The 23,513-nt window shown below is 52.7% G+C and overlaps 2 protein-coding genes and 1 long non-coding RNA gene across 9 annotated transcripts in view; 1 reads left to right on the forward strand and 2 right to left on the reverse strand.

The window, feature by feature from the left end:
* SF3A1 (splicing factor 3a subunit 1) overlaps nt 1–8,653 on the reverse strand; it is a 30,194-nt gene extending 21,541 nt beyond the window's left edge. For both annotated transcript variants that reach the window (XM_047760219.1, XM_047760218.1), the window contains exons 1-2: nt 8,517–8,653; nt 4,418–4,539 (exon numbers count right to left, since the gene is read on the reverse strand). In XM_047760219.1, coding sequence (XP_047616175.1) covers nt 4,418–4,539; nt 8,517–8,579 — 185 coding nt within the window. In that variant the 5' untranslated portion in view covers nt 8,580–8,653. The remainder of the gene's footprint in view (nt 1–4,417; nt 4,540–8,516) is intronic.
* A 166-nt stretch (nt 8,654–8,819) lies between these two features.
* CCDC157 (coiled-coil domain containing 157) lies at nt 8,820–22,780 on the forward strand. 6 transcript variants are annotated; one of them, XM_047760221.1, is made up of 12 exons: nt 8,820–8,924; nt 11,756–11,886; nt 14,317–14,575; nt 16,236–16,407; nt 17,114–17,759; nt 18,446–18,523; nt 18,843–19,033; nt 20,220–20,396; nt 20,555–20,736; nt 21,711–21,850; nt 22,279–22,367; nt 22,457–22,780. In XM_047760221.1, exons 3-12 carry the CDS (start codon nt 14,328–14,330, stop codon nt 22,700–22,702), a joined length of 2,169 nt encoding a protein of 722 aa, XP_047616177.1. In that variant the 5' UTR covers nt 8,820–8,924; nt 11,756–11,886; nt 14,317–14,327; the 3' UTR covers nt 22,703–22,780. The 6 variants fall into 6 exon arrangements, with proteins under 6 accessions (XP_047616177.1, XP_047616176.1, XP_047616179.1 ...); XM_047760220.1 differs by lacking the exon at nt 11,756–11,886 and having other exon boundaries at nt 8,821–8,924; XM_047760223.1 differs by lacking the exon at nt 11,756–11,886 and having other exon boundaries at nt 8,821–8,924; nt 20,555–20,723.
* Nucleotides 10,798–14,399, reverse strand: LOC125115757 (uncharacterized). Its single transcript, XR_007132166.1, has 2 exons — nt 14,337–14,399; nt 10,798–11,166 (listed from the first exon to the last, which is right to left on the reverse strand). It is a non-coding gene; the product is annotated as an uncharacterized LOC125115757 (long non-coding RNA).
* Nucleotides 22,781–23,513: the final 733 nt, after the last annotated feature.

Raw genomic sequence — 23,513 nt, forward strand, 5'->3', positions numbered from 1 at the left:
GCCAGTCCTGCCATTCCCAAAACCACCTGGACTGTTACTTTTTTCTTAAGAAAATTTATTTACTTTAAAAAAACATACTGGAGGGAGTTCCCGTCGTGGCTCAGTGGTTAACAAATCCGACTAGGAACCATGAGGTCACGGGCTAGATCCCTGGCCTTCCTCAGTGGGTTAAGGATCTGGTATTGCCATGGGCTGTGGTGTAGGTCGTAGACATGGCTCTGATCAGGCATTGCTGTGGCTGTGGCATAGGCCGGCAGCTACAGCTCCAATGAGATCCCTAGCCCAGGAACCTCCATATGCCATGGGAGCAGCCCTAGAAAAGGCAAAAAGACGAAAAAAAAAAAAAAAAAAGAATCCATCTGTAGTGGCTCAGGTTGCTATGGAGGCATGAGTTTGATCCCTGGCCTGGCGCAGAGGGTTAAATGGATCTAGTGTTGCTGCACCTACAGTGTAGGACACAGCTGCAGCTCAGATTCAATTCCTGGCCCGGAAACTTCCATATTCCATGACTGTGACCATTGGAAAAACATACTTAAAAGGGAAAGCATATACTACTACATCAAATAAAAATCAGTGTGCATTAATTTTTTTTTTCTTGGTTTTTAGGGCCGCACCCACGGCATATGGAAGGTCCCAGGCTAGGGGTTGAATCGGAGCTACAGCTGCGGGCTTACATCACAGCCACAGCAATGCCGGATCTGAGCTGCATCTGTGACCTACACCACAGCTCATGGCAACACTGGAGCCTTAACCCACTAAGCGAGGCCAGGGATCAAAACCGCATCCTCATGGATCCTAGTCGGGTTTGTTAACCACTGAGTCACGAGGGAACTCCCAAAATCAGTATGTATTTATTAACAAAAGGTAGTCACAAAATTCAATACAATGAAAACAAAGTAACACTCAAAGTTTAGCTGGAAATTTACTGAGACTTAGTTAAAAAGGAGGATGATGGAGTGCTGAAGAGGTGTTAAAAGGTATGTTAGCACTAAACTGAGACTCTGTCCTTTGGGTAACAAGGATGGAAAAAAAATATGAAAACAGAGACAATGTGATTAATACCTTGTCCAAGTACTAGCTAAAATCACCTCATTTACTACTGGGTGAGGCTCACACAGCATACAGAGCCCTCCAAGGACCCAGACTCATGCTGCTGTGTAAAGGACATTTGGGTGACAGGGGAGAGGTAATATGGGCAGGGAGGACTCCCACCTCTCTCTGTATCTGGAACGGCTTCCCACATATACCCTATACCCCCGATTTGCATGCCTTTAAACCCTCAGAATGAAAAGTGTCCCTCTCATGATGTGTAGGGAACCCCAATTTTTTTTTGGCCATGCCCACAGCATGCAGAAGTTCCCGGGCCAGGGACTGAACCCACACCGCAACAGTGACAACACTGGATCCTAAACCTATTGTGCTACCAGCGAACTCCTGAACCCTGATTTTTTTTTCAAGAGTCCCAGCAGTAACATTTTAAGGTGTTATACATGCACAACACCTGTTATCAGTCAAAAAGTGCACTAACCTTAAAGATAGAAGATATGGACATGGTGAAGTCTTGGGTTCACTGACTCACCAAGTCACTGAACTTCTCTTTGACTCAATTTCCCATGTGCAAAATACAGCTAACACTACCTTCTCTCTCTCCTCTGAAGTACTGAGAAGGTGGAATTAGTTAATGAGACGCCAAAGTCTTTTTGAATGCAGCAGCCTACAAACGCAAGGAGCCTTTATGCCTAAGGAGGCTAGAAGGGGCTGTCCTACAAAACATGAGATGACCTGGGCATTAAGAGATGTTTATGGGGCTTCCATCACTCCTTTGGCCAGAGTTCTGCACTCAGAGGTGCCCCAAACACACCAAGAGACGGCTCCAGGGGCACTCTCTTCAGACTTTCATACACAGGCCCTGTGAGTTGAAGAGACAGCAGGAGACGGGGTGCAAGTAATGCCGTGCCCCAGTTTAACCACCACATTGGTGGTTATTAACATCCAGGCGAGCTCCTCCACAAGTTCTGGTCACACTCTACAGTGTGGCTAACACCATGAGGTCTGAATGTGACAGTGCCATTAGTCCAACTGGAACCTCATGCTTCAGGAAGAAACATTCGTCCCCCTCCTTAAATAATGTAAAGCATATACAAGGATGAGGATGAATGCTCACTTAAATACTGCTAAACTAGGCCACCATACAAAGAGCTGCTAGAAAACAGGACTCTAGGTTTTCTCCTCTAACACTGCCTCCTAAGCCATAACCTCACCACATCTGGGGTTAATCTGAACAATAAAACAAGAAGGCAGGCATGTTCATTCTAAGCGACACTGTTGCTTTAAATTAGCTTAACATTACTATTAGAATTATATTCTCTAACACAAAGAATAAATTTCAGCAGAAAAACACATGATTCTGATTCAACCCAGCTGGTGGGACTTTTTAACAGTAATTTCCACTTCAGTTTCTTGACAGGAAAATGCAGGGAAGGGAAGACCAAACCTAGAGAGAAAAAAATTCCTTTTGGAAAACCACATTAGGTTGGTGATTTTTACTCTACATTCCATCAATCAATACAGGTGAACCCAAAGTAAAGCAGAGGGTCCTGCATGCTTGTTTTAACCCAGAGTGAGATGCTGCTCTGTCCTTTCATTGCAAGGCAAATAAAAGCAAGTCCGCAGATTTTAGAAATGCCTACAGGGCAATCATGACAGTCAAAATATAGAGACGTGGATGTGTAGATTTATCATTAAGGGAACTTGGACAGATTCTCATTTCTGTGGCTGGCACAAAATTATTAGAAAGCTACTTGGCAAAATGTTCATGAAATCTTTAAAAATGCTCTCTCAGCCAGTAATACGCCACACAGAATTCTCTTCTAGGGAAACAATCTAAAAGGGAAAGAAAATGCTCAGACTTCCCCACAGCTTCATTTGCCAAATTGAAATGCTGGAAACAACCTCAAAGGAAAAGAGGAGTCAGCCAAGTCAAGGAAGTTCCATCGCCTCAACATGGCGCATCCTCTCCAGAGAGGACCATACAGCATCAGGAGACCACGGAGCAACACAGGAAAAGGCTTTACAACACAGTGCAACTGGGAAAAGCAGGATGTGAAAGTATCTCTACAAGTATTATGAGGAGCTAAAAAAGGATGCCAAGGGCCAAAAGGAAACAGGAAAAAGTGAAAACAGCTGGTAGAAACTATTCTGGCTGTGAGATTGTGGTGTTTCTTCCTCTAACACCCTTTTCCTATTTATTGTTTTTAAAAATCAGGGGGAAAGGGGAAGAATTAAGTGTTGCTATGAGACATGAAACTTATAAACACAACACCTGCTGCCCTAAATCTGACATGGCCTGATAATGTTCAATCAAACACAGAGCCATTTTTACCCCAAATTAAAGCCTGAGATGTGAGGAGGTGAATCTGTACGGAGCCTGACACAGTGAAAGACACCAACCAGAGTAACCTCTTTCTATGTTTCATTTATCAGGAGGCTGAAAGAAAGGAACCATCTATTAAGTGATATGCTGTGACTGGGGATGATGCCTCAGGGTCAAGGTGTGGCTCTCAGGAGATAATATGCCCTGACTGAGGGCAGCAGTCTGCTCATGGCCAGCTACTGCTTCCATGCAGGGAGCCATCCAACTCATCAAGAGAAGGTGCCAGAAATCCAGATTTACTGTGCAATCTCATTTTTAAACAGTGGCAAGAACTCAAAAATTAAAAATATATATATATTGTTGACAATGAACAAAAGATCTGTAGGCTGGATATGGCCTATTGGCTCCCAAGAAATACTTGAAATACCAAAAATTAGGGGATGGCTGACCTTTGGAGTCAAGTGGCCATCAAGATGAGTCCATCTGAGGAAGTGTGAGTGTATATAAGTATAATGGGGAAGAAGAGGACATGAAGCTGATTTCCATGCCATCTGAGCTAACATCTATCTATATGATACACCTGAACTTCATTCAGTCCCATTACCTCTCTTCTATCTCACAACAACTATGAGAGGGCATTTTATTCCATTCTCCAGACAGATCAAAGGAATGCAGTCCTTATACAACAAGGATGACCAATTCCCTCTTCTGTCTTCCTCAGGCCAGTGGCTCAGACACACACACACACACACACACAATCTATGACAAGGCAGCTTTCCAGGCATTTCCTCAGGCCCATTTTGGAAGCACAGGTTCTTGGTGACTCTGGAGCTGAGTGACTTGACTCTGCCACTGCCATACCATGTTAGAGACTGTAGCCCTAGCAACTGCCTACCTCACATTATGCTGTGGTTTTAAATGAGCTTACAGGCCTAACCCAACAATGCCCCCTCTAAAAATCCAGGTATTACTCCTTTACAGATTCAGGAGCTCCTGGTGCTAAAATCCACCTGTGACCCACTCAAACAGGAGCAGTTATGTTACCTGGCCACAAAGCTGGCAGTCTTGTCAACGATATTCCTGACCTCTGGAGGAGGGTAAATAATCCCCACCACTGGCTTGGAAGGGGTAGAATCCTCTTTAGAAGATGCTTCTTCTTCTGTGGGCTGTGAAAATACAAAAAGGGAAATCTTGAAGTTCCTGGCTTGGTGCCAAATCCCCACCATTAAACTCCTCCAGGCTATTACTGAGATTACAGACTCCCTCCCAAAGACTTTCCTTGAGTTAGGAACCTCTGCTCCAGAAGAGCAGTTCTCTGCTTTACGCTTGCATGGGACTCTCCCAGGGTACCAGTGAAAAAAATCAGCATGCCTGGCTCCTCCCAACTAGACCATCTCAGTGACACTGGGCAGCTGCATCTTTGCCAAGTGTCCAGATGATTCAGTTGCAGAGGGGACTCTGACCATTCTAAGAAACCACTTTCCAGAATCCAGAAGGCCATGTCTATAACCCCATACCCAGGCATGTGCCTGACACAGGATGTTTAACAATTGTTTGCTGAATACAGAAATGAGAATCTCCTTGCTGGCCACTCCTTCTGCTTCAAATGACCTTTCCATCTGCATTTATTACATAGTTTAAGCCACCACTCAATACTCAAACGTTTCATGAAACTCCACTGGAACACTCAACATTAACTATCCCATAAGTTCCAATATTTTTTCCTCACCAGCTTCTTCCTCTCAGTAAACAAATTTTTTATTTGTCTTTTTAAGGGCACACCTGGGGCATATGGAGGTTCCCAGGCTAAGGGTCAAATCGGAGCTGTAGCCGCCAGCCTACACCACAGCCACGGCAATGCAGGATCCGAGCCATGTTTGTGACCTACACCACAGCTCACACCAATGCCAGATCCTTAACCCACTGAGCGAGGACAAGGATTGAACCTGCGTCCTCATGGATACTAGTCAGATTCGTTTCCTCTGAGCCACAACTGGAACTCCAAATCTCTCATTTTAGAACAAAGGTTCTCCCCTGTCCTCACATTGCTTTCTGCTACTGCCTTCTCCCCACCTTCCTCTGGTAGCTAGAACAGCCTGAGTACTCTCAGTCTTGCTATTCTCACTTGCTCACCTCCTTTTTTTGGTCCCCATCCATTTTAAGCACTCTTGCCAAAGTAAAAAACAAAAGCTTACAGTCACGGTTATCTGGCCATATGACCAGTGACCACTCCTTCACAAAACTTGCAACTCTGAGACCCCATTCTCACCTGTCTTTCCTTCTTGCTCACCCTTCCATCCAAGTTTCCCTTTTGACTCCTGTTTCCACCTCCTGCCCTATTGTTAGGAATCCCCCAAATTCTGTTCTTGGTTCTCTTCACAGCATTTGCACTGTCCTTGGTCAGGCACTTACAAGACATCCTTCACTTCCCCTACAGGCTGGATGTCCCAAATCACTCATGTGCCACAGAGCTTTAGATCAAGTAGTCCCGGGCACTTTCATCTCTAATGGCTTTCCTCATGAACAGCCAACCATGCATCCAGTCATCCAGGGCAGAAATGCGGGCATCTACTCCCTTCCTCAGCCTCCACATTCAACGATAACAACATTCATCAAGCACAGAGTAGGTTCCATAGACTTTTCTAAGCAATTTAAGCATGTTAACTCTATAACCGTTTCAGAGCCCTATGGGGGTAAAGTGCTATAATCCACATTTTACAGATATCAAAACTGAGGAGGAGTTCCTGTTGTGGCTCAGCCGGTTAAGAACCCAACTAATATCCACGAGGATAAGGGTTCAATTCCTGGCCTCGAGGTCAGTGGGTTAAAGAATCAGGCATTGCCAAAAGCTGTGGCATAGGTTGCAGATACGGCTCGGATCTGGCGTGGCTGTGGCTGTGGTGTAGGCCGGGAGCTGCAGTTGTGATTTGACCCCTAGCCTGGGAACCTTTTTATGCTGCAGGTGTGGGCCTAAAAAGACCTAAAAAACAAAAACAAAAACAAAAAACAAAACTGAGGAATGGAGACCTGAACTGGTCCAGCGGCATGACTTTAAAAGGAGTGCCAGGGAGTTCCCATTGTGGCTCAGTGGAAACAAATCTAACTGGTAACCATGAGGACACAGGTTGGATTACTGGCTTCCTCAGTGGGTTAAGGATCCAGCGTTGCCGTGAGCTGTGGTGTAGGTCACAGATGTGGCTCGGATATGGCACTGCGGTGGCTGTGGCGTAGGCAGGCAGCTACAGCTCCGATTTGACCCATAGCCTGGGAACCTCCATATGCCTCAGGTGTAGCCCTAAAAAGACCAAAAAAAAAAAAAAAAAAAAAGATAAAAGGAGTGCTAGCACCATCAGCCCTTCTGTGACATGAGCTTGCTGGATCCCCTCTGCTCTATTCCCCTGCCACATATAGGTCAGGCTCTCAACTTTTTTTTTTGTCTTTGTTGTCTTTTCTAAAAAGAGCCGCACCCGTGGCATATGGAGGTTCCCAGGCCAGGGGTCCAATCTGAGTTGTTGCTTCCAGCCTATGCCAGAGTCACAGCAACACCAGATCCAAGCCACGTCTGCAACCTACACCAGAGCTTGTGGCAACACCGGATCGTTAACCCACTGAGCGAGGCCAGGGATGGAACCAGCAACCTCATGGTTCCTAGTCAGATTGTTTCCGCTGTGCCACAACAGGAACGCCAACATTTTTTGAATAATATGACCAACCTATCCTCCTAGCGATTCTCCACATCACTGTCTACCTGAATTTTGTGAAACACAAATGTCACTATCCAGCTTCCTTTTCTCCCAATAGCCTACTAGAAAAGTTCAAAGCCCCAGAAATACATCTCTTCACCACCAATTTCCCCAATTCTATGCTTTAACCTTTACGCCCATCAGAAGTCCCATCAGTTCCTAGCTAGGTATCTTTGCACTTATCTGGTATTACCTTGTTTATTTTTGCCAAGTTACTGGGAAAATGTTAGGGATACATAGGTGCTTGCACTGATCAGCATAAAATATGTGCTCAATAAATGTTTGGTGAATGAATAAAGAATGGAATTTCCCTTCCCAATCCCCTATATAGTGAATTACCAAGTCATCCTTCTAAACACAATTTACCTCTCACTCCCATGGGCTTCATCTATCTTAATCTCTCCTCTATCCCACCAAAGCAATGTTGATCAGAATTAATGTCTCCTTTGCACTTGATACTTATATCACACTGCAATTATCTATACACATCTTTCCTCCTTAGCTGATTAAGATCTGTTTAAAGGCTGGCTGGAACTGTATCATTTAAGGTGACTGAGGCAATAAACACTTATTGAGTATTCACTTATATCTGTCTCCCCACTAGTCTGTGAGTTCCCTAAAGCAGGAGTTGTGCTTCATTCATTAAGGTAAAGGCAAAGCCTGGTACAGTGTCTAGCTTAAAGGAAGCACAAAGGAGATGCTGAGAATTTAACAAAGTGGCACCATGCAGGCTGGGAAATTAAGGATTCCTATCAAAGGCTTGTGGGGGCCAGTGGGCCCAATTACTGCAGAAGACCGGTGGATGCGCTGGATTAGTGATTCTCAAACTTCAGTGAATCACCTTTGGGTCTTGTTACAATGCAGATTCTGGAGTTCCCATTGTGGCTCAGTGGTTAACGAATCTGACTAGCATCCATGAGGACGCATGTTCGATCCCTGGCCCTGCTCAGCGGGTTAAGGATCCGGCGTTGCCTTGAGCTGTGGTAGAGGTTGCAGATGAGGACTGGATCCTGCCTTGCTGTGCCTGTGGTAAAGGCTTGCAGCTGCAGGTCCAATTAGACCCCTAGCCTGGGAACGTCCATATGCCACGGGTGCGGCCCTAAAAAGCCAAAAAAAAAAAATGCAGATTCTGATTTAGAAGAAGTGGAAACTCAGCATTTCTAATAAGCTCCCAGGCGATGCTACACTTCCCACGGACTACACTTTGAAAACCACTGTTCCAAGCAGGCTTGTTTCGCTACTAGAAGGCAGGCGGGAAGCGCGCTGCCTCCTGGGACTTGGAGTTCCTCCAAGCCCTCCTAAACGGCTGCTACTTCCTCCGCGAGTGAGAAGCGCCCGCGCCGGAGGGGAGGGCTCAGGCCTAGGCTCAGTTGCCGGTCGAGATGCGGGGGTGGCTGTACCTGTTTGGGCTCGGTGGCCGCGGGCGGCGGTGGAGGCACCGCCTGCACGGGTCCGGCGGGCATGACGGCGACGCTTAGGGCTGCCAGTCCGCCTGGGCGTAAGTGAGCGGTGAGGAGTCAAAGCGGTTTCCCCGCACGGACTATGAGACAAGCCCGCAAGATGGCGGCGGCGACAGAGCGAGTCGCCGCCGAGGGGGAGAGGCTTACGTACTTCCGGGCACGCCCATCCCCGTGACGTAATTTCCTGCCCCTACCCTTACGGGAGCAGCCAGCTCCCGACGCCGTTGCCATGGCAGCGGTCGGGGAACCGGGCTAGGGTTTGCTGAGGCTCCCACAAGCTACAGTCGCTCCGGGGGGCAGTTCCATGAGCCGAGCAGACACGGGCTGAGACTGCGACTCCGGAGACTGGTGAGACGTTTTACATTCCCCTTCCGACGTCCTCTCACGCCCCCCACGGCCCTGGCCCCCCTCTCCTTTACCAGAGTATTCCTCTCTCCCTCTGACCCTCGCTTTCCAAGGCCCCCGCTCCCTCTCTTTGGTCTCCCATTTGGCCAAAACCTCGTCCCCCAGCCTCTTTTTGCTTCAGGCCACCACCTCCTTCCCAAATCTCAATCCCTAATTCCCTCTGGTACTATTTCCCTCTGGTCTTGCCGTTTCCAGGTTCCGCCCCTGCCTTCCATAGTTAGGCCTTGAAATTCCGTGGACTAGCTCAAATCTGGCCTTCTTCTTTAGGCTCAACCTCTCACTCCCCGAGGTTTGTGCCTGTGAACTTCTTCCCTCACTCCCCACTCCTCCCTCCATCACCTCCAATCCCGCCCTTTTAGCTTCCTTTCCTGAGACCCTCTCTTCCCTCTCAACTCTGTGGCTCGCTCTGAACCCTTGCTTTCAATTTCTTCACCTATGAAATGGGGGAGTGATAGGAAAGGATACCCTCCCAATTCTCCTCCCCGCCTTTCTTCCTTATTTACACACCATAGTTGGTTTATGTCATTGTTATTATTAATGTAGAATGATAATGTTTGCTAGGACTTATTGAACATATACCATGGGTCAGACCCTGTGCCCAACACTACATGCATTACATTACATTACATTATTTCTTTCTTTCTTTTTTTTTTTTTTGTCTTTTTGCCTTTTCTAGGGCCGCTCCCATAGCATATGGAGGTTCCCAGGCTAGGAGTCTAATCAGAGCTGTAGCCACTGGCCTACACCAGAGCCACAGCAACGAGGGATCCGAGCCGCATCTGCAACCTACACCACAGCTCACGGCAACACCAGATTCTTTTTTTTTTTTTTTTTGGCTTTTGTCTTTTTTGTTGTTGTTGTTGTTGCTATTTCTTGGGCCGCACCCGAGGCATATAGAGGTTCCCAGGCTAGGGGTTGAATCGGAGCTGTAGCCACTGGCCTACGCCACAGCCACAGCAACGCGGGATCCGAGCCGCGTCTGCAACCTACACCACAGCTCACGGCAACGCCGGATGGTTAACCCACTGAGCAAGGGCAGGGACCGAACCCGCAACCTCATGGTTCCTAGTCGGATTCGTTAACCACTGCGCCACGACGGGAACTCCAACACCAGATTCTTAACCCACTGAGCAAGGCCAGGGATCAAACCTGCAACCTCATGGTTCTTATTCAGATTACTCCTACATTACTTTATTTCTTATAGCAACTTATTTATGGATGAGGACAGTGAGGTTCACATCCTCAATTCACATAGCACAGTACGAATCCAAACCCAGGCCATTCTTACTCCTCTGCAAGTGCAATCACTTACTTCTTTGTCTACACTGGAATTCCTTCAGTATCTCCTGGGATCCGGGCAATTAGCAATCCTGAGTCAGACTGACACTGCCACATAAATGGTTTTAGAGTTTCCAAGGGTATGCTGGCCAGGAAGTAGGTATGATCTTTACCTGAAGGGTAAGGTCCTAGGGCTCAAGAGACAGAAGGGGCTTGAATGTTGAGTGGGAGTGAAGGAAAGTCTCCTCTCATTTCTCTTCGAGTCAAAAGTCCACCTCGGGCTGAGGGACCTGAGGAGAAGCAGAGTTAACTGCTGCTCTACCTCAAGGTCATGTTGGCTGAATTAGGGCCATCACTTGTATGATTTCAGGAATAGTGCAGGGCTGGCAGCTTCAGGCTGAGGTTTCCACTCAAGACCCAGGAATTAGAAAGCCTATGTCAAATGCTCCCTCACTTGACACACAGCTATGTGATTCTCAAACCATGTTTATATCTGCAAACCCCCACTGTACAAAAAAAATGGCATGGTAACCTCATATGTTTTTTTAGTGTTTTTTTTTCCACTTGTATATTCTTGATGTTTTTTGCTGCTGCTCATCAGAACCAAAATCTAACAGGAGCTTGTACCTCAGGGGGCTCCAGATGGCAGCTGTAGTTATTTGAGGGTGAGCAGGTCATCACAAGCAAGCTCCTGAGTTCCAGGTGCTTTGCCACCTGAAAAGCCCTCTTCCCAGGGTGGGATTTCTTGTTTTATTTCCTTCTTCCTATTCCAGGAAGAAAACCCAGAATGTTTCAATTTGTTTTTTCTGTTTGTTTCTGCCTCATTCCTTGGGGACATTTCATGGATGGCATTGTCTCCTGAGAGGCTGTCACTGGGACACGTTTGTGAGATATGGGCCTCTGTGCCCTAAAAAAGACAAAAAGAATTGGGATGTGCTGTAGGTGTCAAAGAGACAGTGGATTTTGAGACTTAGTGCAAAAAAAGACAACAATTTTATGTTGATTTCACATTGAAGAGATATTTTGGATACATTGGGTTAAATAATATGTATTATTAAAGTTAACTTACCTATTTCTTTTTACTTTTTTAATGTGTCAAGTAGAAAATTTTAAATCCCATATATGGCTTGCATTGTATTTCTTTTGGATGGTGCTGCTCTAGAAGTAGCATGGCCTGAAGACTGAGCAGAGGTGTTGGAATCCCAGCTCCCTGAGTGACCTTGGGCTAGCCCCCTAACTTTCCAGAGCCTGTTTCCTCATCTATTAGAGGAGGCTGATTGGGGAGCTGCTGCACAGCAGGTCCTGCAGTCAGAGCCAGCAGTGCTGAAGCACGCATGCCCTCTGTGGTCAGGCTCAAGGCCAGCACCCCACCTACCCTTTCCTTCATCCCATCCTCCCTCCTTGGACACCCCTTCCTTCTGGGACAGCCTCTTCCCTGCCTCCCAGAAAGCCCTCTCTGAGCACTGCTCATTCACTCTCCCTTCACCCATTCCCAGGGCCTGACGAGTTGGACTCAGGAAGCCAGGCCCCTGGGTGAGCCTCTGACCCTGAGCCCCAGATCCAACCAGAGAGTCTGAGAGCCAGGCACACTCAGACATCCAGCTCCACGGGCAGGCGCTGTGCGAAGGTGAGGACAGGACCCTGTCCTCTGGGAGGCCAGAAAGGAACCATCCCAGGGGCGTCTCTGAGTTTCCCTGCACTTGTGGGCACAGGCATGCCCTCGAGTCTCTCAGCCCAGTGGCCAGGCCAGACCGCAGTGACCTCAAAAACAATCGCTGTGCTCACAGGGAGATAGGTTCATGGTCTGAGAATGCGTAACAGGGGACCTCACCAGCTTGGGGACCTTAGGGAGGCATCTGACCTGGAGAAAGCGTGGGGAGGAGGCGTGTTCTTGGGGGTAAGATGCTAAGGTGGGGGCAGGTCTCACAGGGCCAGAGCCAGAGCCAGGCAGCGATCCAGTCTTTATGCCATAGAAAGCATTCAAGGGCTCTAGGCAGGGCAATGGGTGGCCTTTTTAAATGATCACTCTGGCAGTGGCATGAAGAACAGACAAGGTGGTGCTGGGCAGATGGGGAGGCAAGCCCCTCAGGAGGCTGCGGCAGTAGTCTGGGGAGATGGGGAGTGTGGAGCAGTGCTGATGGACAGAGGTGGTGGAATCTCTGTGTGGTCTGGATGTAGGGTTGGCACCACTGGGTGCTTGGCCGTGAGGGTAAAGGGAAGGACTTGAGGAGGGGCCAGGTGCATTCAGTGGGGGTGCCATCTTCTGAGATGAGGGAGGTTGGGAGATGGAAATAGGCTGACGGAAGAGAGGTTTCCCAGCCTGGCCCAGACTTCCTGGGGACCAGAGAGGCCATGGCCACAATCCTGCCCAGGCAGCCCCTGCTGCAGAGTGGGGCTGTGGTGCAAGGAAGTGCTTCTAGCTGCTGAGAAAACCACAGAGGACAAGGGGCCTCTGCTGCAGGGTTGGGAGGAACCAGGGCATGGCATCCACGGGGCTGCCCATCTTTGAACAGAGTGCCTGCTCTGACATCTGCTGCCGGATGCTTGCAAAGGGCCACAGGAGGGGCCAGGAGACCTTGTGAGTCAAGGGCCAGGGAGAGTTCATCCAAATCACTGTCTTCAGATATCCACAGACTCCCAAGATGGACGGGAGTGGATCTGTGTGGGCCGCAGCGAGAACGGGAAGTATAAAATGCAGACGGCAGCTCCAGACAAGGATGGTCTTTGCTGTTGTTACTGCTAATAATAGTAATTACAATAATAGCAATTATTATTGTTGGTACCTCCCCCTGGACCAAGCACTTTACTTGGCAATACCTTTAAAGGCCTCACAACCACCTGACCTGATTGTGGACAGTGTCCCCATCTTATAGATGAGACAGCTGGTGCTCAGAGGGGGTGCAATGACTTGCCTGAGGCCGCACAGCTTGCCCACAGATACAGGGCAGGGCTGGGACCCCTGTATCTATATATAATGGGCCCCATGTCACCAGAGTAATTGGGATAAACATCTGTACAAATTTTCAGGTTTTCCTCCCTTATATTTCAGGACTCTTTTCCCCCTCAAGTCAGTGTATTTTAAGTTTTCTTTGTGGATTCTTTTTCTTTTCCCCCCTCAATTAGTAATCGTTCATTTGTCAGTGAGCATCTGCAATAGGCCAGACCCCAGGCTGCCACGGTGGGGACACCGCAGTGACTGAGGTGGAGTGGGGACCTGGCTGGAGAGTGGAGGCCATTCCTGCAGAGAACCCAGGGGAGCTCTAACCCAGCCTGGAGGGTGCTTGGGAAGTCTTCCTGGAGGGAGTGATTTCCAGGAACCATGAAGGATGTGCAGAGTTAGGCAGGTGTTGGGAATTGGATGGAGGAAGTATGATTCTGACAGAAGAAACAGACGGGCACGGATTGAGAAATGTATGCCTGCACAAGAGCTGCTGCTTGTAGTTAATGGTGTTTGAAGTGGAGAGGAGGGGAGTAACAAGAGAGGGCAGGGGGAAGGGTGTGCCCAGAAGTGGCCTTTCTCCAAAGGGCCAGAGAGTGTCCCAAGGGGTTATTGGCCAGCATGATATGGTCAGATAGGTTTGGCCCAGATCTCTATAGAAAAAGTGGATCAGATTGGAGCGGGCAGGCCTGTGGCCCAGCTGGAAACTACTTTGGTGGTCCAGTGGTCCAGCCTGGGTTGGCTCAGCGCTCCCCATCATGCTATAGCTAGTTTTAGTTGTCAGTTGCCCATCCAGTGGTTTGGTCAGGGAGGGAAGGACAGCAGGTACATCCTCATTCATAGGTGTAGCCACTCAGCATTTAGCGGAGCCTGGAGTGCACAGGTCCTCAAAGGGACCTGACAGACAGAATCAGCAGTATGGGCGTGGGATGGGGGGGGTGAGAGGGAGGCAGATGAGGTCACCCACAAACAGGTCCTGAAGGGGAACAGACTTCTTCCCAAGGTCTAGGTTAGATTTCAACCTAGGAGCAACTGGGCAGATCCGGGTTTTAGGAAGTTTCCTCCAGCAGTGGCCACACAGCTCTGGCTAATGGGGACCCCCCACCTCTGCCCACCCAGAAGCCGCAAGGATGGCTCACCTGCTGGGCAGTCAGGCCTGCATGGACAGCCTGCGCAAGGACCTCACCGACCTGCAGGGTGCCATCGTGGACGTGTTCTCGCGTGCCGGGCCTGTGCACTTCCCCTCCTGGAAGTTCCCCGACCGCGTGGCCTGTGACCTGGACATGGTGGCCCTGCTGGAGCACTATGACCATGTGCCGGGTGACCCCGAGTTCACGCAGCTGTCCCATGCGGTGCTGCTGGAGCTGGTCATCGACAGGTGAGAGCCTCTACCAAACCTGGTCCTCTCGGGAATGCTTGTGCCCACATCTCAGACGAACCATCCCCCAGTGAGGGTGATGACCTTGGTAATGACAGTCACCTCTAACTGTGTGCTGTTGGGGGCCAGGTCAATTCAGGGCCCTTACAGCGGATGTCACCTTGTGCCGTGCTGTCCATCTTCTTGTCCACCTTCAGGGAGTTGCTGGCCCCCTGTTGCTCTCTGTGGCACTGTCGTTCTGATGGCTGCTTCTCACCCCCACCCACCCCCACCCGCCAGCTGCTTCTGTAGGGTTTCTGGGTGTCAGGAACACTACAGCTGCTGTTTGGAGTTTCCATCCCTGGCTTTTTTTCCTGTCCCTTCTGTGTCACAGGGCCAGACACGGGACGTGTGTTCCCACATCCTGGCCCTGCTAGAAAAAGGACAATGGATTTCCTGATTCCCTTGTAGCCCCACCCCCACTTCTATGCTGTCATTAACATTAATGTGGTCCCTCCACTACCTGGGGACTGCAGCCCAGGCTCCCTGTGCTTTAAACCTTACATGCTAATAAAGTCATGGGGGCCCAACAGGCAGGGACCCCAACAGTTTGGGGATGATCTGCCTGGGGACAAAGAAACAAGAAGCCAGGGTCACCACTTGGAGGCCTGGAGAAGCCGTCAGTGTGAAAGCACTACTTGACCCTGAGAGGGTCCGAACACTTTCCCTCCTGGCTGTGCCCTCTGCAAGAAAGGCCCCACCCACCCCTTCTTGGACTGGCCATCAAGGCCAGTTCATCCATCCCCCTTCTATGGAGCTGGTGCTGACACGTCTTCCCACCTCTTGCCTGGCTCTTCTGTCCAGGCCACACACCACCTCCAGAGCTACCCGACTGTGGAGACACTTTGGCCCTATTCACAGAATAGGACACCTTGGCCCAGAGAGAGGCAGGGCCTGGAGGTCATTGGCACCTCCTCCCCTAGACCCTCTCTGCCCAAGGCCCCAGTCGGTTTGGGATGACCCTCCTGCACCTGCAACAAGGTCACTTACCTGCCTGGTATGTTTTGTAAACATAGTGTCTTTTCTTTCAAAACAGTCTGGTTCCCATGTAAATACCTACTTCTCTTCCTGACACACCTTAAAAATAGCACCAAACTCAGGGTAGGATAGAGACCTCGCTCTCTCACTCCTGTCTCTGTCATCACAGAAGCAACTCGCCCTGCAGGAGAACCCTCCCCCTCCCCCACCCCATGCAGAGTCAGGAAACTGCAGGCTACCGCTGCCCTGCACCCTCACCGGTGTGCAGCCTCCTCCCCTCTCAGGGTCTCAGCTCTGTCCTCTGGGAGGCGAGGGCTCTGAGCCATGGGATGAAAGGCACCCACTCACCCAGCACATTCTAAGCACTCAGGATACGACTGAGGCAAGGCCTGGCCTCCCAGAGCATCCCAGTTCAGTGAGGAACAGCCAGGTAGATGTGCTGAGCTTCTCAGGAAGCTCAGAAGAGGCCCCAAGCTTTGTCTTCAGGGAGGGCTTCCTGGAGGAAGTGGCTCTTGGGTCCAGCAGAGCATATTCTGAGATGCTCTGAGTCCCTCATATGCCTGGGCCAGTTCCCAGAGCTGGAGGCTGCTGGTTGTGCTGGTGGCAGGCTCTGCCCTGCTGACCCTGCCGTCTCTGCCCACAGGCTCCTGCTGCTGCTTCAGAGCTGCACAAGCTATGTGGAGAACATTGGCTCAGAGCAGACAGTGCCCCCAGCAGGGGCTGCAGGGCCCTGCATGTCCGTGGGTCTCACAGTGCGACGCTTCTGGAACAGCCTGCTGAGGCTGGGCACGTTCAACCAGCAGGAAGTCCCCCAGGTGGGTTGACCACCCCTCCTCCCCAAATGCAGCCACCCTCACACCAGTCCTCCTGCCCCAGCCTGCATCCATCACTGACTCCACCCTGGGGCCCCCCACTCAAGGCCCATGCAGCATGACAGTGAGCATCACAGGCCTCCAGAGTCATGTTTGGGCCACCTGGCTCTGCAGTTCACACTGTGGGACTATGGGAAGTCCTACCTATGCTGAACTTCAGTTTGTTCATCTATCCAGAAGGGGTGATAACAGCCCCTACCTCCCAGGGCGTTGTTGGGGAATGGTGTTTGTATGAGCTCCATTTGTTAGGGGTTATCCCATAACCCTTGTAACCACCTGGTGGGGTTATCCCATAACCCTTGTAACCACCTGGTGGGAAGGACACCAAAACTGAGAGTGGCTGCTGTAACACAAGAGCAGATGAGTCCACTAAGCAAGGGCCCAGTAACAGGCAGCTATGTTTGTCGCTGTTACCATGTGTATAACTGCATCGAGCCTGGGCATGGAAAGCTGAGGCAGCAGAAAGGAGAAGGCTCGTGCTCTCATTCACTTTGGTATCAGATACCACCTGAGGGTCTGAGCATCAGGAGCGGCTGCTGTCATAGAAATCCCCAGGGAGCTGGTTACTCTCCCCTGACCCCGGCCCATCTTCCTCACCTGTTTTCTCTCTCTCTCTCTCTCTTTTTTTTTTTTTTTTGGCTAACCACAGGAAAAGGCAAACCAAGGGGAGACCCCCACCTCCAAGCCCTCAGCCAAGAGCGAGCCAGCCGGGAGCCCTGAATTTACAACTGCCAAGCTCATCAACCCTCCCCCCCCAATGCCAGGCTTGCCCCAGACTTGCCAAGAGCTGGACAGCCTTCCCTTCAGCATCTCCCTGCAGGGTCCAGCCAGGACGGCAGAGAACACCAGGAGCGTGCACTCCCAGACCGTGGAGACGGCCCTGGTGCCCTGTGATGCATGCATCAGTGTCCAGGGCAGCCTGCGGGAGGTGGGCAAGGTGGTCATCAGCCTGTGTCAGAGCCAGAACCTGCCCTCGTCCTTAGGCCAATTCCAGCATCTGGTGCAGGACAGCATGGGCCTCAGGCCACTGCCAGCCACCACCGTGGGCCACTGGGCGGCAGAGCAGAGCAAAGACCTGATGCGCCTCACCAAGCACGTGGGGGCCCTCACTCAGCTTGTGGGGCCCCTCAGGGCCCAGCTGGAGGAGGCTGAGGGGCAGAAGGATGGACTGAGGAAGCAAGTGGGTGAGCTGGAGCAGGCCCTGCAGCAGGAGCAGGGGGCACAGCAGCGGCAGGCAGAGGAGTCCGAGCAACGCCTGGCCAAGTGGGAGTGCGACAGGCAGCAGCTGCTCAAAGGTCTGTGCAAACCTCAGGACCTGGCACCGCCAAGGTCTTAGTGGGGGCTCCCCCAGAAGAAAAGCCCTCCAATGGAGCTAGGAGTTGATGTAGAAGAAACCTGGGCTGGGAGTGGGCAGGAGATGCAGGAAAGGGAAGGCCGGAAAAAGGGGTGCGCTTATCAAGCTGGTTACACTGCGGGCGGCTGGAGTTTCATCCCTCTAGGGAACCAGGAGCCCGTGGAGAACAAGAGCCTGAGTTGTCCCACCAGAGGAGCAAGGGAGCCAGGGGATTCATGCATTAGCCCTTGTCAGTCACTGAAGGAGGGTTCCTGGGGGAGCTCATTCCCTGGGTGCCTCTAGCCAGCAGAGGCACCTCTGGCTTCAGCAAAACCTGAGGCAGAGTGATGCGGCTGTGGCACTAGAAGTGGGCTCTAGTTGTCAGGCCCGAGAGTCGCTTCCCTTTCTAAGCTTCACTGTCGCCTCTGTGGAGGACACTGAGGCCCAGAAAGGTGTAGAAAGGTGACAGCCAGCCAATAGGAAGCAAGGTGGATGGGGACCCTGGCCTCTGGGCACCTCCCCTCTCACCAGCCCAGGCGCCCTCCACACAGCCCAGGGCTGCCACCATGCTGCAGGGTGCACTGGGCACAGAGGCTGCCAGCCAGGCCCAAAAGAGCCTCTGAAAGGCCTCTCTCTCGGCTGCTATAGAAACAAGCGACCTCAAGATGAAGGTGGCCACCCTGGAGAAGGAGCTGAAGCAGCAGCAGGAGTCTACACAGGCTGTGGGTGAGGAGCCCCGCCATGGAGCCCGGACCCGCACCTTCCATCTCTGTCTCCTGGGCTTCCGGAGCAAAGATAAAGGGAACCATGGAGGAGGGTGGGCCTGACTTGCCACACTGTTGAGTGATGGCTAGAGCTGGATGCCACCTCTCACCCAGGGGGTACCTCAGGTGGGATCCAGACCTTCATTCTGTGGCTGAAGACCCCTGAGGCCCAGAGATGTGCTATGACACCTCCCCCCAGGTCCTGTCCTGGTCGGAGGCAGTGCAGGGACTTGCACCCAGGGCTCTCCTCCGTCCGCTCCCATGCTCACTCAATCCTGCAGAGACAAAGGCCCAGCAGCTACAAGAGGAAGCCAAACACAGAGCCGAGGCTGAGAGGCAAGTGCAGCAGCTGGAGGAGCAGGTGCAGCTGCTGGCAGGGCGGCTGGATGGGGCCAGCCAGCAGATCCGTTGGGCCAGCACAGAGCTGGACAAGGAGAAGGCCCGTGTGGACAGCATGGTCCGCCACCAAGAGGTGAGGCTGGAGGCCTCATCAGGGCCCTGAGCTTCTGCAGGGAAGGCTGTAGGAAGAGAGGGTGTCATTAGTGGAGCGTGGGCCTTATCTGTATGGGCACTTGCTCCCCAACACACACCCAGGTTTCCATCAACTCATTTACCAAAGGTCTGAGCCTTCCCGAGCCAGACATTGGGGGAACAGTGACCAGGGACAGATGTGGACAGATGTGGCCTTGCTCTGGAGGAGCCCATACCCATTAAGAACAAGTGGTTGTGCCGCCACCACATTCCTGCCAGATGGCTAGGAGGGGCAGGGACAGTGCTGCCAGGGTCCAGGGAGGCTCAGCCACAGCAGCTGGTGGGAATCCAGGATGACTTCTGGGTGGAGGTAGCCTCTGAACTGGATGCCATTGGACAGTGATTAGTCCATCATCCATCAGAGGAAGGATAGGGAAGCCAAAGTGGAACTGGGGCCTGGGCCCAGGATATGGCTGTACCTAGTAGGGCTTTGCAGAGTCCCCAGAGGGGTGGCTAAGAAAACAGATGACCCATTACCTAGAGAAAGTGGGAGCTGTCCTGGCTGGGCTCACCCTCAGAGGCTCAGTGGGGAGCCAGTACCCTAGGCAAAAGCCCTCAGGGTCAAGTGAGCCAGGCACCGGGCTTCAGCCACCACAGCCGTCTCATTCCTACTCCCCACCACGGCAGGAAGAGGTAGATACTCTTTCCATCCCCTTTTTACCAATGAGGAAATGGAGGCTCAGTGAGGTTCAGAAAATTGTCCCAAGACTGCACAGCTAGTCAGAGGTGGAGCCAGGCCTCAGAGGAGACCAGTGCTGGTTCTTGTACTCAGTGGGTGTCAGGAAACATGGGTTCCAAGTGACACTGGCTGGTGGGACACTGGAGACCTAAGAAGAATTCCTCTTTGAGTGATGACTGTGACTGGAAAAAAGTAGGGGCTGATGGAGTCAGCCAACTGATTTCCCAGGGGTGCAGTGTCTGCAAGCATGGGGGCCTGGCCTTGCCAGGGTTGGGGTCTGCTTCCTTCTTGCCTCTGCCCCTTCCACTGTGAGCATGTGCATAGCCTCCCCTGCATACAGACAGATGCAGCACGAGGGGGGTGGGCTTGTGCAACCTCCCTTGTTCCACATGGCTGGACCTAGGCCCTTGGGCCACATGGCCTCCCTCGCACACCCATCCTGGCTCAGTCCCTGCAGGCCAAACAGCGAGCCCTGCTGCAGCAGCTGGACAGCCTGGACCAGGAGCGAGAGGAGCTGCGGGGCAGTTTGGATGAGGCCGAGGCCCAGCGGGTCCATGTGGAGAAGCAGCTGCAGAGAGTGCAGAGTGAGAGGGAGCAAGGGCAGTGCCAGCTCCAGGCCCAGCAGGTGAGAGCGGGCAGCGTGGCCCTTCCTTTTCTCTGGAGGACCCTCCAGCCAGCTGAGCACCTGCAGGCCTGTCCCGTGTCTGGAGGGTGGAGGTGACAGGGTGTTCCCAGTGGGGGGGCTGGGTGCCCTCCTCTGTCCTGAGCCTCCCCTTGTCCCAGGAGCTGCTGCACAGCCTGCAGCAAGAGAAGCAAAGCCTGGAGCAGGCAACCACGGATCTGCAGCTGACCATCTCAGAGCTGGAACGGGAGCTCGTGGAGCTGAGGGAGCGGGAGAGGCTTCTGGTGGCCTTCCCAGACCTGCACAGGCCCATGGAGGCCCAAATCCAAAGTAGGGGCCCAGGGTCGGTACAGAGAGCATGCTGGGGCCTGGGGCGGGTAGCTGAGGGCTCATGTGGGCAGGACACAGGTCAGCAACTCCCCAGCCTGCAGCGAGGCTGGTAGAGTGGGGGTCCGGCAGTGTGGCCTTTACAGAGCCCCCATGACCCCTGCTCAGGGTCACTCAGGCAAACGCAAACGTAGGTCTGGCTGCCTCTGTAGCCTGTGCTCTGTACCACACATGTGCCAGTCCTCACTCAACTTCCTGTGTCCCTGTCTATCCTGACCTCTCCTCAAACCACACCATGGGGCCAGCTCTGAAGGCACAGTCCCAACTGTCCAGTGTCCTGGACCCCAGAGCATAGGAGTGCTGGGGACCCATCTCAGCAGAGGACTGGATGCCGGGCCACCTGGGTTCTCATCCCAAGCCCTCAATGCCCTTAAAGTCAGGTGAATCCATGTGCAGAGCTGCCGGGATGCTGCTGGGCCCTTGTGTTGCTCTGTCAACCGCTCCACAAGGCAGGTCACAAGCAAACCCTTGTGACAAACCAGGAAACCCAGAACCAGAGCGGACAGCAACTGACCTGGGTTCATAAAGTCCAGGCGAAGCATCTACCCCCACCCCGCCCAGCAGTGGGCCAGGAACATCCTTGCTGAATTCCTGGGACTTACATCCAAGAGCCAACTGTGACTTTGGACAAGTCACCATCTCTCTGGCCCTCTGCAAACAGGTGGCCTTGAAAGAGATTCACTTGCTTACCTATTGAGTCTTTAGTGACCTCTAGGCCTCACCCAGCTCTCGTACTCTGTAAGGCTGTGGTCACCTCCCAGCAGGCAGGGGGGTAAGGAGTGGGGACACAGCCTCAGAAGGAAGATGAGGTGGGAGGCCCTGAGCAATGACCCCACCCACCTCCCCTGTGCCTCCCCTCCTGGGTCCTGTCCCACTGGGCACAAAGGGCAGACCTGAAGGGGTGTGGTGCCAGACAGTGTGTCCTCACAGGCTCTGGCAATGTCACAGACGACATGGAAAGGCAGGTGCAGGCCAACGACATCCGCATCCAGGTCCTGCAGGAGGAGAATGGGCGGATCCGGTCGATGCTGTCCAAAATCCGGGAGGTGGCCCAGCAGGGTGGCCTCAAGGTGGGCAGCACAGCTCCCCAGCCTGAGAGGGGCCAGCCTTTGGGGACCTGGCAGAGGTCTTCAGATTCTCCCCAGGGAACCTGCCACCAGCCCGGCTCATTATAGGTGGGGCTCTCCTGGCTTTAGGCTGTGCTGTTGGGAACTGTCTTCCACTGTTAAGGAAGGCGTGAGGACATTCCAGTGCCTTCTAGCCCCAAGTCCCTGCCTCTAGCTCTTGGAACCTTTACCTCATGTGCAACCAGGAGACTTGCAAACCTTCCCACGCTTACCACAGCCAAGGACAGGCCCTGGAAGGCTTCCTGAACCCTGCCCTTCAGAGGAAGGGGCTGTGGCTAGAGATTCAGGCCCTCCCCTTCCCCCCTCCTCTGTGACACCTTCAAGTTCAGGTACAGAGGGGAGCCTGAGCCTTAGCCTGTTTTTCTTTGCAGCTGATCCCACAGGACCAGCTCTGGGTCCCTCCCAGCAAGGGACTCCAGGGAGCAGCGCCCCTGACCCAGGCCCAGAGAGCATCCCCAGGGTGAGTGATGCTTCATCAGAGGCAGAGCACAGAGGGGTGGGGTGGGTGGTCCCCTGGCTCATGGGGGATCTTGCCGTTTCCCACCTCAGGTCTCTGGGCAGGCGGCACCCATCTGGCAGCAGGACGGCCAGTGCAAGCAGGACCCTGCCGGGCCAGCCCCGGGCAACCCCACCTTGCAGTGGGCCCACCAAGTCCTCCTTAGAGGACCTGACTCACTCAACCAACTGCACCCAGAACCCCATCCGGGCCTTGGCCAGGCTAAGGAGGAGGCTGTCGCCAGGCCGGGGCCAGGTGGGCCCTGCACACCAGCCCGAGCAGCGGCCCACATAGCCTGAAGCAGGGTGGGGCCAAGAGCAACCCACTGATGTAATAAAGCCCAGGCCATCTGCTCAGTGACCTGGGCCTCAGCACTGGCTCAGTCAGGGAAAGAGTCCTTCCTTCCCCATCCCGAGTCCCCAGCCATACCAGGCATCGGCCAGCAGAGGCCTGGCATACCATGCACCCTCGGTAAATGGAAGCTTCCTGGCTCCCTCCTGACAGGGGCAATGGGGGAAGAGGACACAGTGAGGGCAGAAAGCAGCGTCCAGCACCTGGGCCGTGGAAAAGGCAGTCTTTTGATCCCAACAGCAAAGACTAAGGGGTGACGTGAACTCAGGGACCCACACCAATGGAGAGCAGGGTCAGGGCAGGGGGTGTGCAAGGGAAGGAGCACCGCCACCAAGGCGGGCTGCATGAGGACATCTGACGCAAGGGAGGAGTCCAGCTGGGGTCCAGGCTCAGGCTCACAGAGGTAGGTGGGGGGCAGAGGCCACACCGCTGACCTGAGAATGGAGACATTAAGAAGCCAAGATGGTCAGCCCTCCTTTCACTGAGGGACACCTCCCCTTCAGGAAATATGAGTCACAAAGGGGGTCTCTAAATCCAGGGGGTTGGATCCCCAGGAGGCCACTGAAGGCACGGCAAGGCTGCACCCAGCCAGAAAGTGCAGGCCCAGGCATGGATGCCACCAGTCACGCCAGGCCCGCTGAGGCCAGTTTCCTCACGAAGCCTCCAGCCTTCCCTGAGCCATCTCGCCTCTGAAGGTCAGGTGCTAAGACCTTGCTGAAGACAACTAGGGGTGTGGGGGAGGATGCTCTTGGCTTTCTA

Source organism: Phacochoerus africanus, chromosome 15, assembly GCF_016906955.1.
Source record: "Phacochoerus africanus isolate WHEZ1 chromosome 15, ROS_Pafr_v1, whole genome shotgun sequence".
NCBI lineage: Eukaryota > Metazoa > Chordata > Mammalia > Artiodactyla > Suidae > Phacochoerus > Phacochoerus africanus.

Coding starts and splice junctions, on each gene's coding strand:
- CCDC157 (XM_047760221.1), top strand. CDS start 14,328: ATGGCTCACCTGCTGGGCAGTCAGGCCTGCATGGACAGCCTGCGCAAG. Junction 20,737..21,710: donor ATCCAAAGTAGGGGCCCAGG/GTCGGTACAGAG, acceptor GTGTCCTCACAG/GCTCTGGCAATGTCACAGAC. Junction 21,851..22,278: donor CCCAGCAGGGTGGCCTCAAG/GTGGGCAGCACA, acceptor TTTTCTTTGCAG/CTGATCCCACAGGACCAGCT.